General features: G+C 34.6%; 1 protein-coding gene across 5 annotated transcripts in view; it reads right to left on the reverse strand.

The window, feature by feature from the left end:
* Positions 1 to 210: 210 nt before the first annotated feature.
* The window catches only part of LOC111048211 (atrial natriuretic peptide receptor 1), a 448703-nt gene continuing 427096 nt past the window's right edge, over positions 211 to 21817 (reverse strand). For all 5 annotated transcript variants that reach the window (XM_039426765.1, XM_039426764.1, XM_039426768.1 and 2 more), the window contains 3 exons: positions 12284 to 12433; positions 1293 to 1485; positions 211 to 495 (listed from right to left, as the gene is read on the reverse strand). In XM_039426765.1, coding sequence (XP_039282699.1) covers positions 223 to 495; positions 1293 to 1485; positions 12284 to 12433 — 616 coding nt within the window. In that variant the 3' untranslated portion in view covers positions 211 to 222. The remainder of the gene's footprint in view (positions 496 to 1292; positions 1486 to 12283; positions 12434 to 21817) is intronic.

Below are 21817 nucleotides of genomic sequence, written 5' to 3' on the forward strand. Positions count from 1 at the left end.
GTTGGAATCAAAACTTTCGATGTTTTGTTTTATGAAATGTGTAAATTCTATAGTTACACTCACGTCAAACTTCCTATGATCATTGGTTGAATATAGAGATACTTTCTAGATATGTATAGATATTTCTACATACTATGATTTGTAGATACTACAGAGCTTTCTGGTGTTGTCAGTTCTTTGGACATGGCATTATAAATTATAGGTGGGTACGATTGCACTATTTTATACTTCATGATAAAATGTTCTATCTGTAAAATTACCTTTATCTGGATGTATATATTTTTTCAATAATTGTGTGGTAGTAGTTTGTAAAATTTTACCTGTATGGATACCAATTCGAAGTTTCAACTGGTCTTTCGGTCTGTGCCGAATGCTGAAGCTCTCCACGGCACTTTTCAGAGCGAGTGCCATCCTGGCTATCTCACGGGCATGCAGGTTGCCATTTCGCACTGGCAAACCTGACACCACCATGTAAGCATCACCTATTGTTTCCACCTGCACACATCAGCCAATGTATTTTATTCATCAAATAATAATCACAGACATAATATTCATGCATACAATTGCAAGATATAAATGAAAATACAAATCTCTGTGCCCTTTTTTGAATTATTTTATCACAACATGTTTCGAACATTCGTGCCATGACTTGAAAATCCATCCAATCCTACTGTTTTTTTGTTATTCAAATTATAAGCTGACATGATAATTATTTTTTATTAAAACCTAGCAAATCATAGGTAGGTGAGTAGATGTGTTGAAATCTTCGAGAATGTATTGTGAAGCTTTAATTTTCTGTGAGAGAATATAAACGATCTCAAGAATAGAAAACCAATCAAATGAATACGGGAACGACAAAAATAGAGGATATTTTTGGCATCAGATTTCCAGTTTTTCTTATTATTCCCACTCACTGTAGGCTGTATGAAATCTATACTTATGGGAAATCAAAGGTATTCCCCATGAGTGTTTGCTATAGCGGTACGGTAGAAAGACATCCGCACCACACCATATCGTCGAATGGAGAGGTTATTATGTTAAAATTAAATATAAAAATAAATAATGTAGCCCCTACCAAGAAAGTTAATAAAGAAGTCATTATATTCTATCTTTATCTTAGATTACAGTTCTCTAGTAGGGAAGATGATGGGCTCACAATAATAGAGTAACCTAAATTTTGTAAATTATTTTTTACACCCTTTTGAAAAGTTAGAAAATCAATGTACTAAACATATTTTATTAACCAAAGAAGATATGGTACTATTTGTATTTTTTTAATGATAGTGACTCACCTTATATACATCGAAATTCTCTATAATAGAATCAAAACACGTGTAGAGGTCGTTGAGGAGCTCGACCACTTGTAGAGGTGTGCTCTCGGCTGACAGCGACGTAAACCCGACAATATCACTAAAGTAGATTGTAACATTATCATAAGTTTCAGCAACTACCGATTGGCCCATTATCAGTTGACTTGCAACAGTTCTGCAAATAAAAATGAAACACAATCATTACAATTCAATGGATTAAAATACTTAAACTAGCATTATCGGTCTCTCTCTACCTCATTACCTCTTCATGTACTAAGTACTTAAAATTCGAAAACCTTTGTCTGCAAACTAGCATTATCGTTCATTACCTACCTATCTTATTTGAAAGAGTATTGCTCGTAAATTATAGCAAAATACAAGCTAAACTTACAATTTATTATCATAACCCTATCTGATCCACAAAATTTGATGAACTATGAGGTTTAAAGGGATTTCCACATAGATAAAGCGTAGGTAAAATATTTGAGTCAAGTTTAATGATAAAGCTGTGGCTGTGGATGTGTCTGTTAACATACTGTGAATGAACTTTCCACATACAGCTAGATATGTCAGTTCTCCTTGGAGAAGCTATAAGAACACGATGAATGTAAGAAAAAATCATACAAATCTACTTGAATAAGTGATTTGATTCGAATAAGTTTGGTTAATCGAGCAAATTTGATTAAAATAAGCATAAGGTACCAATTTTCAATCTCTCAAATTTCATTGTACAATCATTTCTGTATCATGATTTCTTAATATTACAAGTGGTACAAATCAATAATTGAGTGTTTCAGTATAATGAATTCACAATTTTTTGTAACATCAATTTCTATTGCAGAAAAAGTTAATTGGAATATTATCACTCAAAAAGTTCTAAAACTTCCATACAATTTGTAACATATTAAATCTGGGTAGATAAAAAGCCCTAACAGAAATAGTAATAGGTCTAAAAATAAAGTAATTGGCTAATATCGCCAAGCAGATAATAACCAAGATTAGATAGCATCAGCTTGTTCTGGCTAAATGGTACAAGAACCTAAAAAGGATTTGAAGGAAGTTTATTGCTCATAAATAGATTATTATATAAAATATTTGAAGATTGAGGTTATGTAGATGTATTCACGGATCGGTGACCTAGAGATCGATCAAACCGAGGAACGTAGAATCTGACCAAAACCCCTTGGCAGAGCTTTATTGCAATCAGATGGTGTGCAACATGAAAAAACACCCGTCCACGTGGCTAATTATTAGGTAGCATGGAATTAATATTAATGTATAGAATATTAACTAGCATGCAAAGAGCATAAATAAAAAACCAAATAAAAATAATTTAATGTATTCAGGAAATAAGAGTTACCAGGCGCATGAATACCGAATAAAATTTGCATGCACCAATAGTAAAACGGCAGTTAATAGGCGGCAACTGTAGGCCAATTCAAAAATATTTATATATATTTATATAAATGTACTAGATTTTGTGTAAAAATTTGTGTAATCTATGTTATCGATATGGCTCGAATGCAAAGAAATTATTAATCATATAATCTAAGCAATATTTTGGCATTTTTTGTAAGATCTATTTGAATTTAATGGCGGAGGATTGGGATATTTAAATTTTATGCTAATTTGAAAGTCGGAAAGAGGATCTGTAAAACTTGAGAAGGAAGAACCAGCACTCGCCAGCCAGATGCCACCATAAGAGGACCCCAAATATTTTAGAGCGAAGTACCTTATTAATAATTTTGTAAAAATTAAAGTTAAAGTAAATTATTAAATTTCTTAAAAGACTTCGTGATGCTATTGTGAAGCAGAAGTCATTTTTCATTTTTAATTAAATTTATAACCCCTTGGAGGAGACGATTCCGGCTACCATATTCCCGGACCACATGGAGTTGGATCGACATCGGCGGCTTACAAGAAGATTTTCGACACGTGAGTGATTAAATTTGAATTTAGTGATGGGCGCCCTAGTGCTTCGAATTAATCTGATGATCAAAGCTAGCTCGCCGAAAGGGTTATTATAAATTGAGAAATTAATAAGAGTAATACTTGCGCAAGTAAAAATTAGTATTAAAGGTATTTAATTGAAAGAAAAATATATAGATCAATATTTTTAGAAATTTCTATTTAATCAAAGAAGTACGAAATCTAGGCTATTAAAACATATGCATATAATATTTAATTTTTTGCAATACAATTTGCGATAATTTATCATAGTTCTAATTCACTAGATGAATGGCTCTACCTATTCCGTCAGGTGCCGAATCTTGCACCCTGAGATGAAAATATATATTCGATACAATAAATCTACTAAATACTAGAGATTTTAATATATATATATATTTGGATTATTAGTGGCTAATTTATCAAGCTGATCTTAAAGCACATATTTTTAATTGAATTGTCCAAGTCGACAAGTATTAGCAAGTGCATATCGCAGCTACATGCAAAAGAATGCATATGATTTTAAGATAAAGGCACATGGTAATGATTCGTGCCATAAATCTAGAATATAAAGTTAGCCTGTGATATTTTATTGATTTCAATTATTGTTCTATTTTTATATTATATTTTTTTATCGCTCTATATATATTTTTTGCCTCGATTGATCTTTGCATTATTTATGTAATATATGTATGAAACTTTCATGGTGTGCAATTTATTTTTTATTCCTCAACTCTATAGTATAAGTATCATTTATATATATATTTATTATTTATTGAATTACAAGAGTTATTGGAGAAGCCCATATCTAGGCCTATCAAGATTTTTTAAGACTGAATACTATTAGAAAACCACGACCTAATTATATTAAATCTCATGCTTTACCGACTGATGCCAAGCAGGAGGCTAATCGTTATTTAAATATAAGAATAACGTGACACAAAGACATGCCGTACCAACGTGGGACTGATGATGAGAGCCAAGCTCATTGAATAATTATTTGAAATTAAGTCAATAACCATATTGAAAATTATAGATAACTTATACGAGTTGTGAGGAAAACTGGCGAAGGGAAATTTGTATTACTTTTTGGGGAATCAATAGCTTTAAATAAAGAGAAATTATATGTTTTAAAGAAAATTTTATATTATTAGTACTGTAGAAAATATATTTTATAGAGAGAGCTATTATATTTTATGGGCCTAAACTGCTAGTCAGAAATCAATGAATAGTATTATTATATTATAAGAGCTTAAGTAATAAATAGGTTACCTGGCTTGTAATGTCCATAGGCCTATCCTCATTTGTGTCCTTATTAATGCCTTGTTGGCCAAAACTTTCACTTTTTTAACAAACACTTGACACTTAATCCATTTTTAAAATATGAGTCTCTTTTCGTCCACGCAAAGTAAGGTAGCAGACACACTGCAGACGGCGATGGTAGCGGAGATCGACGCTGAGGGGGGCGCAATGGAGTCCAACGCCCAGATCTCTTCAATCACCGCCAAGAATCCTGTGAACAGTAATAAACCGTTAAATGTCTCCCAAGAAGCAATAAGAAGGGTTATAGTAGAGGGGATGATCAAGTCATTTTCTAATAGTTTAGAAAAAACAATGACCATGGCAATGAAGGACTTGAAGGCGGAAATGAAGGAAATGCGGGAATCACTGAAGGATACATCGGTAAGAAGGGTAAGGAGACTGCGGAAAGAATAGATAACCTACCAGCACAAAACACTTCACAAATTCATGAAATAGCTACAAACAGGAACAATAGTCAACTTATTTCCATAAATAAACAACAGAATAGTAAATCTACACAAATAGCTCACCTAAATTCTGATATAAATCAAAACAAAGTACAACTTAATTCATTGGAGACAGCCGTTGGAGAACAGCAATTATTTTCATCTGAATTAAATGCCGAAGTAGTAGATAATGAAACAGAAGCTTCTAGTCATTGGAAACAGGCCCAAGAGAAGTTAGTACAACTTGAAAGTCAAATACATCAATTTCCGCACAAGAATATAGAGCCTATTCCCATAGCAACGTTTGATTCACTACACAGTTTCAATGAATTAGGCCGTTTTGACAATACAGACCGCTATCTCCAACCTAAAGAATTTATAGATCAGATAAAACTAGTTCAATCATTAACACCCACCTCTTGGAATTTTTGGCGTCTTCGTTTGACTAGTTTATTGATTGGCGAACCCCTGATGTTCTTTCGGAGTAGAGCCCATGAATTTACATCATTGGATGAGTTTGTAGCTGTCTTCCTGGAACAGTATTGGAGCAGAAGTAAACAGTTGGACGTGCTAGCGGACATCATATCATGCGATTTCAACCCTAACTTAGACGGTGCATGTACCACTTTCGTCACTGCCCTACAGTTTAAAAATTCTCAATTGAGCGAGCCCATTAAGGAATCGGCATTAGCAAGTATTATTTTAAAGAAGCTACCGTATCAAGTTAGAATGGCTCTCGCCACACAACCCATTACTGATTGCAAACAGCTGATAAATCATTTATATGGCATACAGTCTGTGATGGCAATATCAAACCACCGTTCAGACCAGAGATACGCACAAAATCAACATAACTCAAAATTTAATCAGTATAACAGCCAAAATTATGAATCAGTACCATATGATTGCTCACGATCTACCCCTCAATTTAAACGCCGCTATAATCATAATCAAAATAACAGCTGGAATAATAGAAGTTTTCAGAATCGTCAAACAAACCATTATCCACAGCAAACCTATGAAAGAAATTATTATTATGGCCGTGATCGATTTAACACAAATAATGATAACACTCAGAATAATTACGACAAAAATTACAAACCGCCACCTCATCAAATAAGTACAAACTACACATTAGAGCATGCGTCCAGATCAAATCACCAAAAAACACAGAACCCAACACCCAACAACCCGCCACCAGATATGCAGAAAACTACAGCTAATAACCAGGACTATATGATACCCCCGATATAACAAGCACAAGCTCAAATGAAACAAACCAAGAAAAGCAGGATATTTCAACGTCATACACCACATTCAGAAGTGATTTACCGAAAACATTATTAGAAGAACCGAAAATATTAGAAAAACAGATGTTAATACAAGATAAACCACCACCAAAAACCAGCTGTAAGCATCAATCCCTACTGAGCATCCTGTTCCCTACCGAAGACCAATCACCGCCGGAGAACACCAACAGCCACCAGGATCATGCTATAATTAAGGAGTCGGTGAATACAAAACAAATTGAAAATGTATTAGATCCGCGCACCGAACCTACAACCGCTTATCAAGGGACACCACCGAAGCAAACCAAGGACCCCATGGAAGAACGAGAGGACGGCATCCAGGACAAAAGGAGCGACCACCGCAAGGCCCGGAGACGGAGGCGCCCGAGGACACCCGACCGACATCAGGACGAGGAGGACGGCATACGGGAGAAGAAGAAGATGCATCGCAAGGCCCGGAGGCGGAAGAAACGGAGGAACCGCGCGCGCCGATGGAGGCCGCATGCACGGTTCAAACGCCCGAAGAGGACACCGGACCGACACCGAGGAGGACAGGAGCGGACCGACGGCGTGCATCCGCGGCACATACGTTTTAAAGGCTATGATCAGCGATGTGACCGGCAAAATGGGCTAAAGAAATGTGACAAAAACGGATTGAATGAATGTATTAAGAATGGAACCGATAAGACTACTATGGATTCGTGCATGGGCAACAACGAAATGGACTACTTATTGAGATTAATTAAGGATAAACGGTGTTTGAGAAGAATGGAAGCAATAAAAAATAATATTATGAAAGTGAAAGTACCTGGATATTATGCTATTGAAAAGATGATAAATGTTTTGTTATGGTGTTTAATGTTGGTTATGGCTGTGATATTAATAAAATACTGTGTTGTAGATATGAGGGAAAATATTGTATTGTTGGTATTGAAAGAATCTATTATTGATAATTGGAAATTTAATATTATAAAAATGTTTATTGTTGTAAGCCTAATGAGTTATAATGAGCCGAAATCAAGAATATCAGATGAAAATAAGAGGAAAGATGAATTAAGATTACAGGATGAATTGGAAAAGAACAGATTAAAAGAAATTATTATTAAAGGAACAAGGAGTTATTTGAAGAAAGAGTATACCAGATACATGGGCTTTAAATTTGAGAAGGAAAAAATTATCAATTAGGACAGCCTCAACAATCAACAAATGGATAGCAGATAACCCAACCGGCCTATAGTATAGCTACAAGCAGAAAACCAGAAGATACAAGTAAATCACAAAATTTCTACATGCTATATCGTCGAATTTGAAATAATATGATAAGAAATCAAGGAAAACATTATTATCAAACCGATTACTAACCTTCCTTAATAAATTTAATCTTGGTATAGGACCGCGTGGCAACAATCCAATGTTTTAATTCCTTCCAACCGTTAGAAGCCTGCAATAAGAAAAAGAATAATTTTTAAATGTGTAATTAAATTAGCTACATCCACTAAAAAAGGACACAAGCGGGGATAATATATTTAAAATTTGTAAATTACCTTTTTAAGAGAAAAAATTGAGCAGTTAGGTTAATAATTATGAAATTCGACAGCAAATTATGTAGAACCAGTGACCAGCTGGGCAAGGCCACCTGAATCAAATATGTAATGCCTGCAAACATATGATTATGAAAAAGTATGGTAACCCAAAATTGTTATTTATTATTGTTATTTATTATATTTATTAATGTCGATATATTTATTTATATGTTTTATATTTATTACTTTTAATTATGCCACGTTTGTTACCTGAAAAAGACCTAAAGTGAATACCAGCTACCAAAACCAAAGAGCCATTAGCAAAAGAAAGTATTGTACCTGATGTATAGAAAATTATTTATATTAAGACCTAAGAAATACTCTAAGACATAAGCCCAGAAGTTTGTGAATCGACATTATTGTCTAAAAGGAATCATTTGTGAGAATTATGAAATGTGTGTAGTTAGGTTGGTGGCCCTGCAAGCGGCGAATTTAAAAATTACTATGTTTTAAGTGGTGTCAGGAGGAATACGTTTAGAAGTTTATATTTATGATATTTTATGTGTGTTGAGGAGGAGAATTTGTTATTGTATTTGATAAAGGTATAAAGGAGATGCAGCAAATATGTCTGCGAACTGTGATAGAAGTATGAGAGTATAATTTATAAATAAAGTATAGTGTATATCGATGTATTGAAGGGTGGGTTTTCATTAAAAACATTGTGATTCTCAAATATTTTGAATTCAAACCCAGGGGCGCGTGTAACATATTAAATCTGGGTAGATAAAAAGCCCTAACAGAAATAGTAATAGGTCTAAAAATAAAGTAATTGGCTAATATCGCCAAGCAGATAATAACCAAGATTAGATAGCATCAGCTTGTTCTGGCTAAATGGTACAAGAACCTAAAAAGGATTTGAAGGAAGTTTATTGCTCATAAATAGATTATTATATAAAATATTTGAAGATTGAGGTTATGTAGATGTATTCACGGATCGGTGACCTAGAGATCGATCAAACCGAGGAACGTAGAATCTGACCAAAACCCCTTGGCAGAGCTTTATTGCAATCAGATGGTGTGCAACATGAAAAAACACCCGTCCACGTGGCTAATTATTAGGTAGCATGGAATTAATATTAATGTATAGAATATTAACTAGCATGCAAAGAGCATAAATAAAAAACCAAATAAAAATAATTTAATGTATTCAGGAAATAAGAGTTACCAGGCGCATGAATACCGAATAAAATTTGCATGCACCAATAGTAAAACGGCAGTTAATAGGCGGCAACTGTAGGCCAATTCAAAAATATTTATATATATTTATATAAATGTACTAGATTTTGTGTAAAAATTTGTGTAATCTATGTTATCGATATGGCTCGAATGCAAAGAAATTATTAATCATATAATCTAAGCAATATTTTGGCATTTTTTGTAAGATCTATTTGAATTAATGGCGGAGGATTGGGATATTTAAATTTTATGCTAATTTGAAAGTCGGAAAGAGGATCTGTAAAACTTGAGAAGGAAGAACCAGCACTCGCCAGCCAGATGCCACCATAAGAGGACCCCAAATATTTTAGAGCGAAGTACCTTATTAATAATTTTGTAAAAATTAAAGTTAAAGTAAATTATTAAATTTCTTAAAAGACTTCGTGATGCTATTGTGAAGCAGAAGTCATTTTTCATTTTTAATTAAATTTATAACCCCTTGGAGGAGACGATTCCGGCTACCATATTCCCGGACCACATGGAGTTGGATCGACATCGGCGGCTTACAAGAAGATTTTCGACACGTGAGTGATTAAATTTGAATTTAGTGATGGGCGCCCTAGTGCTTCGAATTAATCTGATGATCAAAGCTAGCTCGCCGAAAGGGTTATTATAAATTGAGAAATTAATAAGAGTAATACTTGCGCAAGTAAAAATTAGTATTAAAGGTATTTAATTGAAAGAAAAATATATAGATCAATATTTTTAGAAATTTCTATTTAATCAAAGAAGTACGAAATCTAGGCTATTAAAACATATGCATATAATATTTAATTTTTTGCAATACAATTTGCGATAATTTATCATAGTTCTAATTCACTAGATGAATGGCTCTACCTATTCCGTCAGGTGCCGAATCTTGCACCCTGAGATGAAAATATATATTCGATACAAATAAATCTACTAAATACTAGAGATTTTAATATATATATATATTTGGATTATTAGTGGCTAATTTATCAAGCTGATCTTAAAGCACATATTTTTAATTGAATTGTCCAAGTCGACAAGTATTAGCAAGTGCATATCGCAGCTACATGCAAAAGAATGCATATGATTTTAAGATAAAGGCACATGGTAATGATTCGTGCCATAAATCTAGAATATAAAGTTAGCCTGTGATATTTTATTGATTTCAATTATTGTTCTATTTTTTATATTATATTTTTTATCGCTCTATATATATTTTTTGCCTCGATTGATCTTTGCATTATTTATGTAATATATGTATGAAACTTTCATGGTGTGCAATTTATTTTTTATTCCTCAACTCTATAGTATAAGTATCATTTATATATATATTTATTATTTATTGAATTACAAGAGTTATTGGAGAAGCCCATATCTAGGCCTATCAAGATTTTTTAAGACTGAATACTATTAGAAAACCACGACCTAATTATATCAAATCTCATGCTTTACCGACTGATGCCAAGCAGGAGGCTAATCGTTATTTAAATATAAAGAATAACGTGACAAATTTCATATTTTTCCCTTCCAATTGATACATTCATCACATGTGAATTCCAATAATCACACTGCAATAATCCATTGATCGTACCCTTGGAGTTTTACACTCGAAAACACTCGAGTTCAAATAATAACTAATAATAATACACAAATTAATATTAAAAACATCATCAAACCAGCTCATTGGAACAAATAATACATCTCCTTACTCCTCGATGTGATGCGGCTGTGAGATATTATCAGAACCCTCATACTTTTTCTACACTTGAACAAGATAGAAGAGATTCAGCGTTTGTAATGAGTAGCTCATTAGTGTATAAGATTGTATGATTCATCGAGTACGTGAATTTTATCTATAAGTAGTGTGAGTAGTCCTACTCTGTAAATTTCAAGAATGCAAGCAGGAAAAATAATTTTTGCCTTTTTGAGAATGAACCACTTTCCACCAATGTTGATGATTATTCTTATCGTACCTAGGATTGAATCTAAATGTACATATTGAATGAATCTGGCACGTGCTTTGAATTCAGAATATCACAGTGAAGTGAGTTGCCATGGGAGGTGGTGCGACTTGGGAACGTGAGTATATGGTGCTGTACCAATACTATGCTATGCTGGGCCACCGAATACATTTCACCCTGCTGTCAACAGCACTCCTCCAAATTCCAGTTGACACTATTGTTCACGGCGAATCACGGCTAAGAGACGCTTCGATGGAAAGCTGGTTGCTCATAGTTTATGACAAGTAAATTAAGGTTCCCCAACGTTATGTCTACTAGACCTTACTGAGCGGCTTCTTGAAAAGTGTCGATTTTTGGTTGTAGCATAGTACTCAATAAAAGTCTTAGAACTATATCAATATTAAAATGAATCCAATTAATTTCTCAATATTATTGTAAGTATGTGTGGAATTTATTGATTGCCGCTCTTGAATCTATTGAAAGCTGCTTTGCTTCATCAATAATCCAACACTGTAATCACATCTTTAGAGTTTATTCCCTTGAGTTACCTACTCAATATCTGATCATTACAAATACCACAAAATGAGGAAAGATTGCCCCTTGTGCTAATACTGAATAATTAATGGAAAATATTAATTAATTCACTCACTGACTTGAGAATACTTTTAGATTGTTCGAGATAGGAACCAATTGTGAAAAGCTACTCTGACCATTTACTCTGATCCAAATGCTTCAATGAGATAGTTTCTTATTCTCCACAGAAGAATACATAGTTTGGGATATATCGTTACAACGCAGAAAATGTCATGATAGTTTATATTAAAACTTTATAACATTAGTTCAAGTTTGAAAGGATGAAATTGTTAATAACTAAATATATTATAATTTATCATAGGAAAATTGACTATCACTACTCACTTGGCGAATGACTAATAGCCTACTATTTTTTGTTGTTCTCGCTATACTCGGTAAGATATTAATTATATTAGTTGCTCTATCATGAGGCATGTTTTCGAGGGGTGAAATAATGAATTACTGAACTTTTGAATGGCCTATTTCATTCATGGAGAATTAACAAAGCAAATAACGTAAGTAGAAACACCTCGTAGTTACTTAGAAAATAATAATCCTGGTTATCCTTCTGGATAAAAAATTATACTAATAACTCTTTCACGAAGTAATGTTTTGAGAGGAATTGAATGGAATGTGTCTCATTTGACACAATTATTATCGATTAATTATAAGAAAAAATGTACATACTTGGGTAGAAGTTGGTACAAAAGCTCCTCGCACTTCCGTTTTTCCTCGAGGTAATCTGATGTCCTCTCTTCCACTAGTGTTTCTAGATTGTCTGCATATTGTTCCATACGCGAGAGTAGATTATCGAGGATGTTGTTACTCTCGTTGTCTCTGTAACAAAAGAAAATGGATTTGTTAATTATATTATTTTCTTTCAAAGATGGACGAAAGTATCTTCCATTAGCTATCATTGTTGAGAAGTGAATTCAGTAAAATAGTTAAAGTCGATTGCTATTGAAGTACTATAGAAGTGCTATAGCACTAATAGAAGTGCTATTGAGAATTATTGAATTCAGAAAAAATTGTCATAGAATTGTTGTTTAGCATGAAAGAAACGCGGGTTATACAAATAATGTTCAAGACTGCTCATGTTTTAGAGTAAGATTTAATTTGAAAATTTTATCAATTCACTCAAACAATTCAGTCCTTGTTAGGGTACAGTAGCGTAATTTCAACTTCAAATCCGATAAAAAGTTCTTTGTTGAACAGTTAAATTCATAAAAATTTACAACTTGCGTAGCCAATCCACTTAATCCTCCCTGTTCGATGCATAAATAACTGGAACTATGTCTCCGTTTTACAAACTAGTTTACATTCTAATGGAAGGAATAAATCACGAGTAAATTCGGAGGAAGTTTCTTGCGTTCAAACAACTTTCGCTTCTGCTGGAGACGAATTGTCAGTTCCAAGCAAATTCTCAAGAGCCGAACTTTGGTAATAATGGAAGGCGCCCTCTACTCATTCTATTTCTCGTTCAGAGTTGGCCGCAAAAACCTCTCCTCTCCCTACTCTATTCACAACATTTTAATGCCTCAATTTGTATTAGTGAACTCGGACCGAATCCTATGGAGTAGTTTTCAATACTTTATCTAAGTCATTAGATAAAAATACAATCCATGAATAAAAAACATCTTTCTACTCAAATGACTACAGCCTTTAAGGCCCAGCCACACAAAGCGTTTTTTCAGACATGGAGAGGAAGCTCTCTGATTGACTAATGCTGATTATTATCAACTGATTATTGAATGCCAACCCAATCAGCCAATCGGAGAGCTTCCTCTTCACGTCTGGAAACGCCAGGAAAAACGCTTCGCTTGGCTTGGCCAATAGAACTGTAGTCGACTCGATTCCAATAGATTAGCAGTTTTGTAGCACCTTATCAATATCATTGAATGTGGAATGGAATAAGAAAGCTTCCAATAGTGCTAACATTGGAGTAGCTTACTAGTATTCTTTTATTGTATTATTATTGACTAGCAGGTAACTCGTGCTCCGCAAGGGTATATTTTAAAACTTGACAAACTGAAAACTTGACGTTATGAGATCTTCATTAATTGAAAATAGGCCTATAACCATCCTTGGTTAGTTGAGGATCTATATGTGAAATTTCAAATTAATCAGTCTAGTAGTTCAGATGTGATGATGAGTCGAACATAATTTTCCTATCCGGTACGTGTATAAGCCAGTTCTCTTCTTCATTGTAGTATAGATAACTTGATAACATTATTGAATGGAAATAGAATAGAAAAGCATTCAATAATCCTAAAATAGGAGTACTTGATAGCTTGATATCAATTATTGAATGAAAAAGCATTTCAATAACTGCAAGATTGGAGTGTAAAAAAGACTGTACTACTTGATCTCGGTAACTTGTTGGCTTGAAAGCTACCTTTTATCATAATTGGGCTGAGCTTGGTATTGACTTTGGGCTTGACAGCAATTCGTTTGTGACTTTTGGGAGAATTTAATATGAGACATTTTTTATTACTACGAATAGCACGATTTATTCAGTGAGTTCAGTACAATATCTCAAAGGGGGTGAATTCGATTATACAAGAAGTGGATCGGTATTTCTAATTATTATGATATAATATTGATTAAAATTTATTATCATTCTTGGATACTTATTAGAGAGGCGTAAATGAACGTCTAACAAGGCAGGTAGATACCCTTAGCTTTGCATGTCGAATAGTTGGGATAAATCCAAGCAGTGATAACTTTCCAAGCAGCCTTTTCATAGCAAAGTTTCTCACCAGTTTCGGGGGACACATTTTTCGCCAAAAAGAAAAGGCATAAATTCTACTTTAGTGAAAGGGCATCCTCTGCTCCACTCTGCCCTCGAATCTAGGCGACGACGGATGCTTTGTGACTATGGGCCAAGGGCCCATTGCAATGGCAAAGGCCCATTGTAGTCCCCATCCAAGCCAGCCTGAAATACGAGCCACACTACCAAGTTACCAGCAAACTGGGCCCGACCCCGACAGAGTAAGCGAGATAGTTTGAAAAAGAGACCGAGTGGACGAGAATCGGGGTAGTCGAAATAGTGGTGATAAGGGGTATGTTAAGAGAGAAAGAGAGGGCGAAGAGTGATAAGGAAAACGATAGATATATAAGTGAGAGATTGAGGAAGAGAGAATGAGTGGATGAGAAACGGGGTAGTCCAAATAGTTGAGTAAGAAGGGGTATGATAAGAGAGAGAGAGAGAGACCAATGAGTGATTGGGAAAACGATAGATATACGTGAGAGAGTGTGAAAGAGAGAGTGAGTGGATTCAAAACGAGGTAGTCAAAATAGTGGAATAAGAAGGGTTATGATGAGAGAGAGTGGTGATGAGTGATAAGGAAAACGATAGATATATTAGTGAGAGATTGAGAAAGAGAGAACGCTAAATACAAGGCTAAATAATTACTAGATTAAACAAATAAAATTCAGAAAAAAATATATATGCAATATTACAAACAAGGTAAATAAATATTATTGAAATACAAAAATAATAATCAATGGAGAAAAAATAATAACGAAACCTAAATTATAATTGAGATATGAATAGAAATTAAAGAATAAAACCTGAAAAATAATACAATGTAGCCTAACAGAAGAAGAAGTAGAAAAGAAGAAGAAGAAGAAAAAGAAGAAAAAGAAGAAGAAGAAAAAGAAGAAGAGGAAGAAAGAGAGATAATAAATATTTGATTGTTTTGAGAAAAAGAAAAAGAAAGAAAAACTGGCCGATGAACCATGTACTAGGTCCAGCCACCCTAGGTCCAGAGAGAGAGAGAGGGAGATAGAGAGAGCAATGAGTGATTGGGAAAACGATAGATAATAATAAGTGTAAGAGAACGAGTGGATGAGGAACGGGGTAGCCAAATAGTGGAGTAAGAATTGTGAGAGAGATAGGGTGATAGGTTAAAGATAGATATGAGAGGGTGAATTTGGTTGGTTGCTAAATGTGGACTGGAAAGTTATTCTCCTCTTGTCTCCGACCATTGAATCACGTGTGTTCACGCGTTTCCAATGTCCACTCATTTGAATAATTTGCTCTTCATCAAACTCTTCCTCTCTCCACCTCTCCACACACTCCATCCCTCCATCTCTCTTCCATGCTTCCTCACATTTTGCTCTTTATGAATCTCACTTCAAATTCTATTTGTTCCTCTTCTTCTCTCAATCTCTCAATCGTGGGTCAAGTGGAAGAGGAGGCTCCTATTGAAAATGAAAATGTTCTATTGGCAGAAATATAGAATTACAACATCTTAGAAATACATAATAAAAGCAATACAAATTTTACAACATGGGAAAATACTATTACAAAATAAAATGCAATGCCAATTAAGTATTTGCATCTCGAGGTACTAACCCTGTTTGCCTCAACTTCGCCCACATCACTTGTAATATTCCAAAGTGCAAATAAAATATCTATCTCCTATCTATTGTCACGGCATATTTTCCAATAAAAATAGAAACAGCCTGAATCAAAAGAATTTTGAAAGTAGGCGCCAATCTCTGAGTTCATTATCTCCTATTGCCGATAACAGAGAGCGCTCTTTCCATACAGCTGATAAATTGATCTGCCAAAAACAAAAATATTCTACAGATGATAATATTTTCCTAATTATTGAAAAATTAAGGTAATTCGGAATAAAATAAGGAAATCTGGTGTGGCGCACTCACACAACTTTCCTTGCCGTTATGAAAATTGATCACCTGACGCTAGTGTACTCACGCATCTCAAGTCTACTATTCAAAGATATGAGACAGCTGGTGATAGGTCAACAACACTGGAAACACACGAGGTCTGCTATCTCTTCGTAGTGAATGGTTTAATAGAACCAGCAGCTTGCAATTTAATAATCACATTTTCTGGGATTTCAAGCTCATTTCCAATTTTAGGTGGAAATGTTACTGGACATCAATTGCAGAGATATTCATGCTCAATCTTTTCCACTTGAATTTTCTCGTTTAAATTGTATATGAAGGCTGATAATTGAGAATCTAAAATCAAACTTTGCATAGATGGGGCAAATTTTTATAGATATAGGCCTTGTTGCAATCGATAGAGCTTATCAATGACTATATCAGGTATGAATTTGATCAAAATCGTTGGAGCCGTTTTCGAAAAAATCGTGAAAAACCCTGTTTTTGACAACATTTTCGCCATTTTAGCCGCCATCTTGAATTGCATTTGATCGAAATTGTTCGCGTCGGATCCTTATAGTGTAAGGACCTTACGTTCCAAATTTCAAGTCATTCCGTTAGCCGGGAGATGAGATATCGTGTACACAGACACACATACACTCATACACACACACATACAGACCAATACCCAAAAACCACTTTTTTGGACTCAGGGGACCTTGAAACGTATAGAAATTTAGAAATTGGGGTAGCTTAATTTTTTTCGGAAAGCAATACTTTCCTTACCTATGGTAATAGGGCAAGGAAAGTAATATCAAATTATATTCACCACCCATCCTATTACCCTTCCTTAATTTAGCAATTGAGTGTGACGTCACATCTCGGAAGTGCGGTGAAGAAAAATCTTATCAGTTTTTGTCGGGTATGTGTCGGATCGTGCCGTATGATGATGTGCTGAGAACTGAACGTGCTTCACATGTGAAGGAAAGATAACGCATATACGACGTTGCCGTATCGTGTCGACCGGTCTTATGAGGACTATATATAAAGCGGTGAGTTGATCAATAATATATATTGCCAAATTTTCCTGCATATTCCATCACCACCACATGTATTAACTTAGGCCTATTAATTGATTGAGTTATTCGGAGCAATTATGAAATATAATGAACCTTTTAAAATATAAAAATATGGAGCCAATTTAAATTTATTCAATAAAAATAGGCCGAAGTAGTAGTGGATATTTCTAAATTGGGATTTCAAGATTATAAACCCCAACACTATCTATACCTCATTAAAACCCTCCTAAGCAATCCGCTTGTCGGTTTACAACTCCATTTCTTGCCTCCTCAACATGGAATTAAATATTGATCCCACTGTGATTAAGATGGTGAGACACCTGGAAGAGACGTGCACCAAACTAGTTGGGAAATTTACATGATGGAATGAATTTTGTTCGGTTGTAGAAACTTGATGAATATTACAGTATCACAAATAATATCGAATATAATTAATTCTCATTCGCATGTTGCAAATTAAAATGGATTCAAAGATAGTTACATGAAAATCTAGAGATCTTCTTAACGGAAACAGCTAAAAAGTAAATTGTGAACACGCAAATTGGTTTAACATCATTTATTAATAACATTATTATCGTATTACGATTTTCTAGTATGAGCACTTCCGACTGCTGTTCCCGTTTAATGTTTTCAACTTTTCCTGTTTCACTTGGTTTCTGCATACCCAGGGAACTCATCCTGCAATCTCTCTGAAGATTACCGACTTGAATCTAATTCGAAAAGTACGAAAGTTCAAGAAGGGCATAGGGCTAATATTCGGAGAGTTCTGTCAAACTTTTCCGAACTTATAATCAGTGCAAAAGTGAATGAAATTTGCATTCCCTTGGTTTTACCTGTCCTTCAATCTCTAATTCCAATTACTATTCTTGACTAAAACATTTTTAGGTTGGGTGCCGTAACAGATGTATAGAAGTGGTAGAAGTGAGCTTTATCAGCATTGTGCATCTTAAGCTAACATAACTTTTTGTACAGTGAAGATGACGATAATGTAGAGCAAATTCATCAAGTTATATTTATGGAGAACAATGTTTTCGTTATTCAATAAAAAATTTAGTTTCAAATCTCAATTCAGTTCTTTGAAAAATCTCAATTGGAATTCTTCCATAATATTATCAAAGTTGTATTTGGAATGAGATTATCATACTGACTGCTTCCATAAAGTTTTCTTTTGTCGGTCGTTATGATCAATCATGATGATAATTTTCCTGAGTACAGAGTGGTTATGGCTGAAACTCAAAATCTGTATTTAGTAATATATTTGCTGATTAATAATGAATTACTAGTAAGTACGGTATTCATTGAAGATTCTTTTTTAGTTTAAATTTTATATCCTCATATTGAATCTTGAATTTTTTTAAAAAAGTGATTCAAAAGGTATAGTATAGCATCCGGGATAAATTATTAAGCAGAACTATTATTAACTCCTAAACTCTAGAAAATTGCCAAAAATGGAGTTTCCTTGTTCACTTATCATTGTCAACAGTGAAAAAATGAAGGAAATAGGTTACTCGCTTATCCTTTGTATGCAGAGTCTTCCTTCACAGCAAGATGATGGATTGCCGTACAAGTCATTAAGCGGTGAAAAACTTAGCGTCTCCTCGCAATTTCCATGCAAATTTATAGCTCAGCAGCGGAATACTGAATATTGAGACCATGCTAATAGATTCTCTGACAGAATTGAATCAATAATTGTCATCAGAACCTAATCTCTAAACATTGTCGCTTGGCATATATTGAATATCAAGAGCTGAGCTACATACTGAACAAAAATAGGAATAATGGGACAGACATCGTCGGCCAATTAAGTCAAATAGGTAGCGTTCTCACCATCAAGTCATACAACATGTTTTTATATGCAGATAACAACAGATTGAAAGCAGATAACAATTTGTAAGTATCTATCAATATTGGAAATTTACTCTTATCTATTCGGAAAGATGTATTGGACATAAAAAATATCATAAAATACTGATCTAGATTTTTGATATACGTTTTAGGAGAGCGACTTTAACTGGAGTCGGGGCGGAAACAAAATTGAGCATAGGGGCGCCAAACTGGTACTGTTGCTGTCAGAAATAGTAAATTCATCAAATTTTGCAGTAATAATTTATGCATGGTTTGTAAATTCAATAAAACATACAAATTCGTATCAACTGAGAACTGAATTAATTCCCTTATGAATAGGTAAATCATCACTTGCATAGTACTCGTACCTACTACAAAAACTACTACGTAGGTCTACTTAAAAATAATATACAGAATATTTTACGCCTATTTTATAGGCCTACTTCAGGGCTGCAGTACGTCCCCAACTCTTTTCAAAATCTATTTGGAAGACACCTTGAGAGCATTGAAAAGGAAATGTCAGGGAATGGGAATACCTATGAGAGAGGAGTATCTGTTCACCCTTTGCTTTGCAGATGATCAAGTGGTCATAGCCCAGGATGAGGAAGATCTGAGTTACATGATGCGTAGGCTGAAGGAAGAATACAAGGAGGAAATAAACCTAGACAAGACGGAGTACTTGCAAACAAATAGTGAAGTCACGCAGAATCTCAAAGTAGACGATGACGTTGAAATTAAAGGCACAGATAAATTTAAAAACTTGGGTTATACTATTACGCAAAACGGGGGTACAGATGAAGAAATAAAGAGAAGGCTAGGTCAAACTAGAAGTTGTATAAGACAACTGCATCCCATAATCTGGAGTAAGAGTATCCACAGAAAGACCAAACAGATGATATTCCATACAATAGTCAGAAGCATAATGACATATGGTGCAGAAGTAAGGGGGACGAACAAGCGAAGTAGGGGTAAGATTCTGGCTGTGGAAATGGAGTGTGGGAGAAGGTGTTGCGGGGTCACCAGGTTGGATAGAGTAAGGAATGAAGAGATTAGGAACAGAATGAAAGTTCAATCGGATATAATGAAGTTCATTGAGGACAAGAGACTGGTATAGTATGGGCACGTGAAAAGGGCTAGCGCAAGTAAGTGGATCGGAATTGTGACGGACTGGAGCCCATTGGGTAGACGGAAGCGAGGGAGGCCAAGGGGATCTTGGCGAGACGAGGTGGACGACGCCATGGAGGCTAGAAATTTTACAGATGGGGAGTGGAATGACCGACAAACATGGAAAATCCGACTAAAAGAAGGAAGGCGGTGATTCACCGTAAAATCCTAATATATATTATATAATTATATTTTACGAAGATAATTTTCAATTGCAGTTGCTCAAACTTGCTATTCTCAGGAGACATGTTTCGTTTCCATCTGAGTGCTTTCTTGCAGGTTACAGAATGAAAGTCTTGTCAGATTGTATTAAAATAGTTTCAATAGTGAAAAACTACCATCAGTATCATTTTATAATATCAGTACTGATCTATAACTAGTTCAGTTCTATAGGATAAATAATAAATCAGATAACAATCAATAAAATATACTGATAAAAAATCGTTAACAATCTTCCCCAGTGTGTAGCTTAAATCAGTTTTGTTATTGGTCCTTGTAAGATATACGTCACATACTTGCATTGTTCCAGGGAATATACTTTGATAAGGTTGAGAGAAATCAGTGAAATTCTCATTTTCATGGATATGCGCATGCCAGTAGATGAATGGCAACTGCAATTCACCAGCGTCGTGTGAAGGAAGGGCAAGCAAGTTCAAGCTACTGATATCACGTGAGAGGGCGGGCGTCTCATCGCGCCAGTTTTGAGATTCGGATAGCGTCTGAAATATTCAAGACTCTGAAAAGCGAGTCATCTACTGACAAAGCGCCTTCCTAAATAGTAAACGGTCCAATATAGTGGATGAAAGGCGAGGTGAATTCAGGTGCGCATAAAGCAAAGCAAAGCTGCTACAGTTTGACCTTTCATGAAACAAGAGCTTGAATGAATGACTGGTATTCAGTGTTAGCTGGAGTGCTACAGATGCAAGAGAGGTTGTAATTCAAGCGAAATTTTGTTTCTATTAACATTGTTCATGTAAAGGCTATGTACGTCCAGGAGAAATTGAAATTAAAAACGGGTTCAACCCGAATAATTAATTTTGATAAATGTGTAGTTGTAAAAAAGCTAATTGTTAGCCAATTAGCTTGTGCAGTATGAAAAGAACTCGAGTGTAGCAATGTGAAAAAGTCCCATTGAACTTTTTCCTCTATCTGGAATCGTCAGAATGGAAAAGAAGTCACCAAGTCCAGTGACACGATTAATTATGTTCTATTCTATTTCTTCACGTTTCCGTTAATATATTTGAAAAAGGTTCATCCCCCATACAAATTATTTCCAAGTGTTTGTAGCAGAAATACTCAACATGTATTTTTTTCCAATAATATGTACCTAGCTGAGTACCGTATCCTCTGCATATTCTATACATATGCGTACCGTATTCATGATCTACATGTTTGTAAATGCATGCGTGTATTTTGAAATTTTGTAATCTCTTCAAACTCATGTGAATCATTATACAGTGCTCTTGTATCAAATATTCAAACATGAGATAATGTT

The sequence above is a fragment of the Nilaparvata lugens genome, chromosome 4 (genome assembly GCF_014356525.2).
Source record: "Nilaparvata lugens isolate BPH chromosome 4, ASM1435652v1, whole genome shotgun sequence".
NCBI lineage: Eukaryota > Metazoa > Arthropoda > Insecta > Hemiptera > Delphacidae > Nilaparvata > Nilaparvata lugens.